Genomic DNA, 8,767 nt, shown 5'->3' on the forward strand with positions numbered 1-8,767 from the left:
ACGGCGCAGTCTGGCAGCAAAGCGCGCCCCCGTGCGGCCGCGGCTGGGACTGCCTCCCGAGAGAGGAAGCGGCGGGCAGACCCGCAAGCGCGGCCACCCAACTGCTCGCGGTCACCACGGGGCCGCCGTCTCCGCCCTGCGCAGCCGGACTGTGCTGGGTGCCCGCGGGGCCCCCACTTCCGCCCGACCCTCCCCGCCGTCCCGGGCCCGCCCGAGCGGAAGTGCGCCAGCCTCCCGGGTCCCCCATGGCCTCGAGGCGGAAGCGCTCTCCCACCGCCGCTCCCCACGACCCCGCGGCGTTCGGTGCGTCAGGTTCCGGACGGGTCCCGTGTGACGTGGCCGCACGCTGGGGGCGGCTCCGGGCCGGGGGCCGGGCGGCCAGGCCGGGCGGGGCAGAGCCGGGGCGGGGCGCTGTGCCGCAGCTGGATGGCCGGGGCCGTCCGGAGCGCCTCCGCCGCCGTCGCCGCCGCACGGTGAGTGACCGCCGCACCCCCAGGGCCAGAGCCCCTGACGAGACGGACTCTGCCGATCCCCTTGCCCCCGACCCGGCCTGTCCAGATCAGACCTGGGCCTCTCGCCCAGAGCCCGGGAGTTAAACTTCCTTGGGCTCTTCTCCCCTGTCTCCCCACGCGTCGCTCCCCATCTCTCCCTCTCTCTCCGCCTCCGCATCCGTCTCTGGCTCTCTCACTCTTGGCTCTCCCGCTCTTGCTTCTGCTTTCCCTCTGCTCTCCGACTCTCTCGGTACCCCCTCTCCTGTCCCAAACTTGTCCCCTCCCCTCTCCTGTCCTCAAACTTGTCCCCTGACCCGCCTCTGCCTCCAAGTCCGGCCTGGCGCAGTCCTGCCTTTGGTCCCCAGTGGAGCCCAGAGGGTTTCATCAGGGTCCCGTTAAGGCCTGGAGGTCCTAGACCCGAGCATCTTTTCCAGCTGCTTTCCCTCCCTCCCACCTCCATCAGCAGATGAGGAAACTGAGGCAAGGACATCACTGGCTCAAGGTCACAGCCAGCATGAGGGAGGGCAGACCACATTTAAACCTCATGCCTGAGTTTCCAGGTTGAACTTCCGTCTTGGTTGACTCACATCCAGATCCTGTGATCCGCCTGCTGGGTACACTCTTGCTGCCTGGTGCTCCTGGGCTCCCGCAACATAAGGAGGGTTCTCTGTGCCTCCTCCGTGCCAGGCACGCTCACCTAATTAGCAAGCTCATCTCATTTTCACCACTGTGTGAGGGAGGCAATACTCATCTCCCTGCTACAGACGAGGAGACTGAGGCTCAGAGAAGGGCTCTAGGGACTTGTCCGCAGTCAAGCAGCTGTAAATGCAGAGCACAAAGTCAAGGGCGGGTCTTCAAAGCCTGTGCTCTGTACATCTGTGAGGCAGCTCCTAGCTGAAGAATCCTCTCTTCGTTCCCACCTCCTGGCTGTCTCCGTGCCCCAGCGATATTGGACTCATTTCCTAGGAAAAAGCCCTGATGGTCTTGAACTAGCTCAGCTGCTTGGTTTGCCCACCTGCACCTCCTAACATTGCCCCATCAAGCTAGACTGTGCTGGCCGCCATCCCTGGGGGTGTCCTCACTGGGGCGCATCCTGGCAGCGAAGCCTCCCCTGGCAGCCAGACACCCAGCTGGGCCGGGCCTACCGGTGTCTGAGGGGAACCCAGCCAGCACCTCACCCTGTCATTAAGGAAAGTTTAGCCTCAGGCGGACAGGCTGACACACAGCCTGGAACTGGCTCCCAAGGAAAAAATGTGTGCTCCTTGGGGGTGGGGTGTGGCGGAGCAGAGCCCTTTTACTCTGTGCACCCATCATTGGGATCCTCAGAGGCCCTGGGGGAGGCAAGCAGGAGGGCAGGTGCCGTGGCCACTGGGAGTGGGGGGAGGGTTAAGATGCCACGTTTCCTAAGCAGGTGTGCGGCCAAGGGTGGCAGCACACGTAAGTGGCCTTTGTGTTTTTCAGCACGTGGCATGCCTGGATGTCCCTGCCCTGGTTGTGGCATGGCGGGACAGAGGCTCCTCTTCCTCGCTGCTCTTGCCCTGGAGCTCCTGGGAGGGGCTGGGGGTTCCCAGCAGGCCTTCCGGAGCCGGGGGGTGGCAGCGGCCTGTCGCCTGGACAATAAGGAAAGCGAGTCCTGGGGGGCCCTGCTGAGTGGCGAGCGGCTGGACACGTGGATCTGCTCCCTCCTGGGCTCACTCATGGTGGGGCTCAGCGGGGTCTTCCCGTTGCTCGTCATTCCCTTGGAGATGGGGACCACGCTGCGCTCAGAAGGTGAGTGACCCTCCTCTGGCACCGAGGGGCAGCCGATGGCGCGGGAAACATGCTGCTGCTCTTCCTGGGAGAGCCGGGTCTCTGGTCCCGAGTGGCAGTGTGTCTGTGGTGGAGGGTGGGGACCCAGCACAATTCCTCACCTTGGTCCAGTGAGCCAGGGTGCGCCGTGCTCATTTGTTCATTTGTTTGTGCATCTGTTTATTCTGAAAGATGAAAGTCAGCAAACATTCACTGGGAAGCAAGAAACAAGGCTGGAAATCGGATGCTGGGCTGCCTGGGTTCAAATCTTGGCTCTGCCACTTACCAGTTGGCTGGTATTGGGCAAGTTCCTTAACTTCTCTCTGCCTTAAGCTCCCAACCTTAAACATGAGAATAATAATAGTATCTACCTCATAGGTGTTATTGTGACGATTAAATGAACTAACGTCGGCATAGCACTTAGGAGACGGCCCCGGTACAGGGACGGGGCTCCATGTTCGCGAGCCAGTGCTGGGCGTCACGCTGCCTCTCGCTTCAGTCCCTGCTCACAGTGCAAGAGGGCGCTCAGACCCAGAGCCCCTGGGGCGGCCTCACCCAAGAACACGCGAGAGGCTGGTAGCTGGCCTGCCTCTGGAGAGGGGGGCTGGGAGGTGGGTGCAGGCCTGGCAAAGGCTCTTCCTTGGCTGCGCACGTGTCCATAGGTGACATGCTATAATGAAAGCTAAAGAAGATCAGATGGGGAGCTGCTAAAAACGCAGGTGCCTGTCACCCCCACCCAAGAGTATGACATAGTAGGTCTGGAGCAGGCCCCGGGAATCTTTGAAATGAGGGTCCCCCAGGGGCTCGTACTGCCTGCCAGGCTCCAGGAACTGTTCATTCAACAGATGGTTATGAACGCAACTGTGCCAGGCACTGGGCTGAGGGCTGGTGCCCCAGCTGTGAACAGGGCCCTCTTCTGCTGTCTTGGCCTGTGTATCAGTTCAGCCCCTCTCATAGCATCCCTGAGAGGTCCACCTAGGGAGGACTTGGATTATTAGCTCTATTTTACAAATGGGGAAGCACAGGCACAGAGAAGTTCTTGGAGGAGCCCAAGGGCACACAGCCTGGAAGCAGCAGCTTCCCCCTGGGACCCCACCCCACCACCAAGCTGCCTCTTCCTTCTGGGCCTCAGTTTGTCTATCAAACCAAAGGCCCCCTCAGGGCACTTCTAACTCTGGATGTTGCACGTCTGCACAAGTCCTCAAATCTCTGCCACTTTTCTGAGAGTAACAGTGGCTGAGAAGAGAAACATTCCCACTTCATAAGCACTTGCTATATGTATTGTTGTTTAATTCAGGGGTCCCTGACCCCCGGGCCGCACAGCAGGTGAGCGGTGGGCGAGCGAGCGAAGCTTCATCTGCCGCTCCCCCTCGCTCGCATTACCACCCCCGTCCGTGGGAAAATCGTTCTCCACGAAACCGGTCCCTGTTGCCAAAAAGGTTGGGGACCGCTGGTTTAATTCACACAAGATCCCTGTCAGATAGATACAATTGTCCCCAGTTTACAGATGATGAAATTGAGTCCCAGAAGTAATCTGCCCAAGGTTACCAGCTGGTGGGTTGGGGAGCTGGGACCTGTCAGGCTCTGAAGCCCAGTCTCTTAACCCTGAAGCAGTAGTGGCTCCACAGTCGGCCCGCAGGTCGTGGTGTATTCCTGCTGGGCACCAGCCCTTACTGGGACTGAAGGGTTGGGGACCCAGGAAGGCCAGCAGCCCATGTGCAGCCTTCTGGAGACTTGCAGTCCGGTTGGGACCACACTAGGAGCCCAGTGAGCTGGGTGGGGCAGAGGTCAGGCCAGGGGCTCTGGTGCCCCAGCCCCCAGGTCCCACATCTCTGCCTTGTAGCTGGGGCCCGGCGCCTGAAGCAGCTGCTCAGCTTCGCCTTGGGGGGACTCCTGGGCAATGTGTTTCTCCACCTGCTGCCCGAGGCGTGGGCCTACACGTACAGTGCCAGCCCTGGTGAGTGAGACCACAGGCCGGGGGCAGGAGGGTGGCAGGCGATAGGTGGGAACTGGTGCCCATGCCCAGGGATGGCCTAGGCCCTGCCTGCTCTGCAGAATGACTGTGAGGGGGTTCTGGACGTCTGGCAGGGAACTTGTCCTGGTCCCAGTGCCCTGGTCCCTATGGGAGTTCCTGGGGCCCAACTGCCCCACCAGCCAGTCCTGGCACCCTGCCCCTGTCACTGCCCTGGACTAGGTCCCATCCCAAGGAGCCCCCTTCTATGCCCTGGCTTGGCCTGGTGTGTCAGTGCTGCCCCCTGCAGGTGGTGAGGGGCAGAGCCTGCAGCAGCAACAGCAACTGGGACTGTGGGTCATTGCTGGCTTCCTGACCTTCCTGGCGCTGGAGAAGATGTTCTTGGACAGCAAGGAGGAGGAGACTAGCCAGGTGAGCCCAAAACCCCAGAGGCTACACAGGTCAGCCTCTGCTCTGTGGTGGTGCCAGGGCCTGGAGGCCCAAGTTCTGAGTCAAGCCCTGAAAAGAGGGTCTCTTGGCCCTTTCCTGGGAGCTCTGGGAGGCTGGGCCAGCTTGTTTGGAAGGATCTGGGCATCAGCCCCTGCCGTGGCTTGTTCTCATAGACGAAGAGTGGGAGCAGTGCGGGAGGCAGAGGGTCTGCTGGGTTTGGGGGCACCCGGCTGACTGAGCAGCAGAGTCCAGCCAGGTAAAAGGGGTGTTCCCTTTTTATCTGTTCTCCATCTTTCACTCCCTTTCTGTCCACCCTGGCCGAGTGGGGGGCATCTAATGTCACGTCTCCCTCCTTCTCCTGGCCCTAGGCCCCCAGCAAAGACCCTGCAGCTGCGGCCGCGCTCAGTGGAGGCCACCATCTGGCCCAGCCAGCTGCAGGGCCCGGCCTGAGCGCCATGGTCCGGAACATCAAAGTGAGTGGCCCGCCCAGGGCCCCCTCCTCCTGCAGCCGCCCCACCCCAAGTGGCCGGCCCAACTCAGCCCTGCCTGCCCGGCACAACCCAGCTTTCTCTCCCCTCACCCAGGTCAGTGGCTATCTCAACCTGCTGGCCAACACCATAGACAACTTCACCCACGGGCTGGCTGTGGCTGCCAGCTTCCTTGTGAGCAAGAAGGTGAGTGGGGCTGGGGCAGTGGGACCCAGGCTCTTTGCTGGGAAGGGTGGTGCCTGCGTTAACCAGTGGGCTCTGCCTCCAGAATAGGTCCCCAGGCATCTCCTTGCTCCCTCCATCACAGCACCCTCATCTACGCCTCCCTGCTGCTCTCCTGGACACGGCCTCCTTCTGTCTCCACCACCGACTGGTCTGTTCTTGCTGCGAACACTCCTTGTTGGGATCACAGGCTTCTGCCAGGCTGCTATGCTTGGCCCCTGCCTGCTTCTAGATGCTTCTCCCCCCCCCCACCTCCTCCTCCCTCTGCCCTCTGCGCTTTGGCCCCAGGGTCTGCCTACTCTTGAACTGGCCAACCTCTGTCCCCTCTGGTAGCCTCCAACTCACTGTTGCCTCTGCTTAGAATGTTCTTTCTTCCACTCTTTGAACTGCTAGCTCCTCATCCTTCAGGCTTCAGCTTAAAGTGCACGTTCTCAAGGAGGTCTTTGCTGACCCCTCATCTCAGGCCCATCATGTCCCACGGCACCCAGTCCATCCTTTCCCCATAGCACCTGTCATGGTGTGTAATCACATGGTTCTTTGTCTGTTTAATCAATCCTTGCCTCTCCACTCCAGGCTGTTAGCTTCTTGGGGGCAGGTTCCTTGTCTGTTTTATTCGCTGCGATATTTCTAGCAGCCAGATGGTACCCAGCCAGGGCACCCAGAGCAGAGTAAATGTTTGTAGAATGAGCGGACAAGTGGGTGCCCTAGCCCTCGGCACAGACCCCACAGACTCCTCCCCTCCCTGCAGATCGGGCTCCTGACCACCATGGCCATCCTCCTGCATGAGATCCCCCATGAGGTGAGTGCCAGAGGGTTCCCGTGATCGGCCATGTGGGCGTGGAGCTGGGGGCAGGGATTCGGGGTGGGACTACCCAGCAGTGGTGGGCTTGGGCGGCTGGACCACAGAGGCCTGGAGCTGCTCAGCTACTAGGCTGCAGCCACCGTTTCAGCTGTGCTCCAGCATCCTCGGGACGGGGGGCCCAGCCGAGGGGATGCGGGCTGGGGCACGGGGTGGTCCCAGCTACAGGGCGGGTGCAGGGGGCTCGTTGTGTGTGTCCGTGCCTGAGATGCTCAGGGGATCTGGCCCCACTGGGGCCCAGAGTGATCGTCTGGACCTCCCCTCAGGTGAGCGACTTTGCCATCCTGCTCCGGGCCGGCTTTGACCGATGGAGCGCAGCCAAGCTGCAGCTCTCGACGGCCTTGGGGGGCCTGCTGGGCACCTGCTTCGCCATCTGTACTCAGTCCCCCAAGGGAGTAGGTACGGGCGTGGTGGGTGGTGGCGGTCAGCAGAGGGGCCCCAGCCAAAGGGCACAGCTGCCCTGACCCTGGTGTCCAGGCCAGATTCTGCCCCCCATCCACCCCGCGGGAGGGAGTGTAGTACACATGGCTCCCCTGGACTCCCAGCCAGTCAGGGCTTCTCCTGCTGCAGAGGAGACCGTGGCCTGGATCCTGCCCTTCACCTCTGGCGGCTTTCTCTACATCGCCCTGGTGAACGTGCTGCCCGACCTCTTGGAGGAAGATGACCCATGGTGAGCTACCCACTGGCACTGCCATTCGCAGGGCCTCTGTCCCCGGCGTCTCGGCCGGCGCCACCCCCTGAGCCCCTGCCCCTCTCCCCACAGGCGCTCTCTGCAGCAAGTGCTTCTGCTCTGCACGGGCATTGTGGTGATGGTGCTGTTCTCGGTCTTCGTCGAGTAACTGTCCCTGACGCCCCACCCCCTGCACAGCAATAATAGACTCAGATCAACTCTGTGACCGTGTGTGTGGGGGGGGGGGGCAGAGAGGGAGCGAGTCCTCCTGACAAGAGGACGGGGTGTGTGTGTGGTGTGCATGTGACCGTGTGCAAGACCGACACTGTGATCCCTTGTGTGCTGGGCCCAGGGCCCGATGCCCATGCCTGCCCCCAGCCACACTGCGGTCTTCTCTCCTTGGCCCCCCCGTCACCTTGCACCCCCTGGAGTCGGCAGTGAGGAACAGGAACACTGGTCCCAAGCAGAGGCCTCTGCCCACCAGGACGCCAGGAGGAGTGGGAGCAGCCCAAGGAGCCCAGGGCTGCAGGGAGCCCCAGAGCTGTCTCCTGCTGGGGCCTCATGGGTCCCTGGCCTGAGGGAGTGAACCTCTGCACATGCACGCAGCCCTGGGCAGCCAGGAACCGAGGCTGGGGTGCCTCCTCTCTGCTGTGTCCAGTGTTCTGGCCCTTCCTTCACCAGCTCCAAGGCCAAAGAAAGGAGAGGCAGGTGCTCGTGTAGCCCCCAGCGCCACTCAGCACTGACAGTCCTACCCCTCCCAGCATGGAGCCGCGAGATGCTTTCTAAGACCTTTTCCCCGCGGCTGCTTGCCCTGGCCCAGCTTCTGTTCCCCCAGGGAATGCTCCCTGGCAACGCCCGCGGCTCTGCCACCTCCAGCTGCCAAACAGCAGCCAGCAGGGCAGCGAGCAGCCCCGGGCCAGAGGCTTCCCAGTCGGCTCAGGGGTGCTCGTGCCAGCACAGGGTCCAGGCAGACACTCGGAGGGCAGGAAGAGGGAGCAGTGGCTGCCACCACCCCGCCCCCGCCCCCGGCGCGGGCCCCTTTTCCTGTCCCGCTGTGGGCGGGGCTCGGCGGGGGTGGCGAGGGCTGCACACTGTCAGCACTCAGGAATGTGCTCTGGGGATGCTGAAGCCATAATCCCCAGCTATTTCCCTTGGCTGACGCCCAGGTACTCAGCTGGCCCACTCCACAGCCAGGCTCCAGCCCTGCTACTTGACCGTGGGCGTCTTGAGAAGTAGCCATCGAGAGGGTCTGAATGGTTTTACGGCAGCTTTGCTGTGGTTCCATTTGTATCTGTAAATACCTGTTCCATAGATGAGATGCAAATAAATACACACAAACCGGCTGCCTCTGTTCTGCGTCCCAGAGCCCATGGTCAAGCAGGGCTCTTCCGGCCACCCCGTGCTCCGGCCAGTTTGGCTGCTCTGCGGGCCCAGCTCCCGCAGGCCGCCCAGCTGGTCTCCATCATCATCCCCGCCCTCTGGGCCTCCTGCTTCGTCTCTGAGCTGTTACTTTTGGGGTGCTTCTCACAACAGGGTATACATTTCATGTTTCCCTGGTTTATTTTGTTGTTAGCTTTTTATGCCACTAAAACAAGCCTGGCTCTAGGCCATTATAGCCCGCGTCACCCCCAAGGGTGGTGTCCTCATAGACCTACGAACCAAGGGCTTTTTCCTGGCCTGCCCCCTGAGTAATTTTAACCGCGGAAGGGAGCTCCATCCACAAAGTCATCTCCAGGTTTGGCCTCTATGAAATAAGTTATTTTTCATTAAAAAGAAAGAAAAAGAAAAAATGAGATCTTTATTCTAAACCATACCCCTCACCGCCAGTGAATATGCTGAGAATGAAGA

General features: G+C 61.4%; 1 protein-coding gene across 6 annotated transcripts; it reads left to right on the top strand.

Moving 5' to 3' along the window:
• Nucleotides 1–415: 415 nt before the first annotated feature.
• SLC39A13 (solute carrier family 39 member 13) lies at nucleotides 416–8,625 on the top strand. 6 transcript variants are annotated; one of them, XM_082660695.1, is made up of 11 exons: nucleotides 416–473; nucleotides 1,953–2,261; nucleotides 4,123–4,236; nucleotides 4,541–4,662; nucleotides 5,049–5,153; nucleotides 5,265–5,354; nucleotides 5,476–5,541; nucleotides 6,139–6,189; nucleotides 6,516–6,648; nucleotides 6,795–6,919; nucleotides 7,013–8,625. In XM_082660695.1, the coding sequence occupies exons 2-10, from the start codon at nucleotides 1,961–1,963 to the stop codon at nucleotides 6,911–6,913; spliced, it is 1,101 nt and encodes a 366-aa protein (XP_082516821.1). In that variant the 5' UTR covers nucleotides 416–473; nucleotides 1,953–1,960; the 3' UTR covers nucleotides 6,914–6,919; nucleotides 7,013–8,625. The 6 variants fall into 6 exon arrangements, with proteins under 6 accessions (XP_082516821.1, XP_082516820.1, XP_082516825.1 ...); XM_082660694.1 differs by having other exon boundaries at nucleotides 6,820–6,919; XM_082660699.1 differs by lacking the exon at nucleotides 6,516–6,648 and having other exon boundaries at nucleotides 6,820–6,919.
• Nucleotides 8,626–8,767: the final 142 nt, after the last annotated feature.

This window comes from Grampus griseus (assembly GCF_964374135.1).
Source record: "Grampus griseus genome assembly, chromosome: 8".
Classification (NCBI taxonomy): domain Eukaryota; kingdom Metazoa; phylum Chordata; class Mammalia; order Artiodactyla; family Delphinidae; genus Grampus; species Grampus griseus.

What these genes read in the sequence shown, in the direction of transcription:
- SLC39A13 (XM_082660694.1), top strand. Translation starts at nt 1,961, where the DNA reads ATGCCTGGATGTCCCTGCCCTGGTTGTGGCATGGCGGGACAGAGGCTC. An exon ending in CACGTACAGTGCCAGCCCTG is followed by an intron (nt 4,237 to 4,540) that starts GTGAGTGAGACC and finishes TGCCCCCTGCAG; the next exon opens with GTGGTGAGGGGCAGAGCCTG. An exon ending in TCTGTCTCCACCACCGACTG is followed by an intron (nt 5,542 to 6,138) that starts GTCTGTTCTTGC and finishes CCCTCCCTGCAG; the next exon opens with ATCGGGCTCCTGACCACCAT.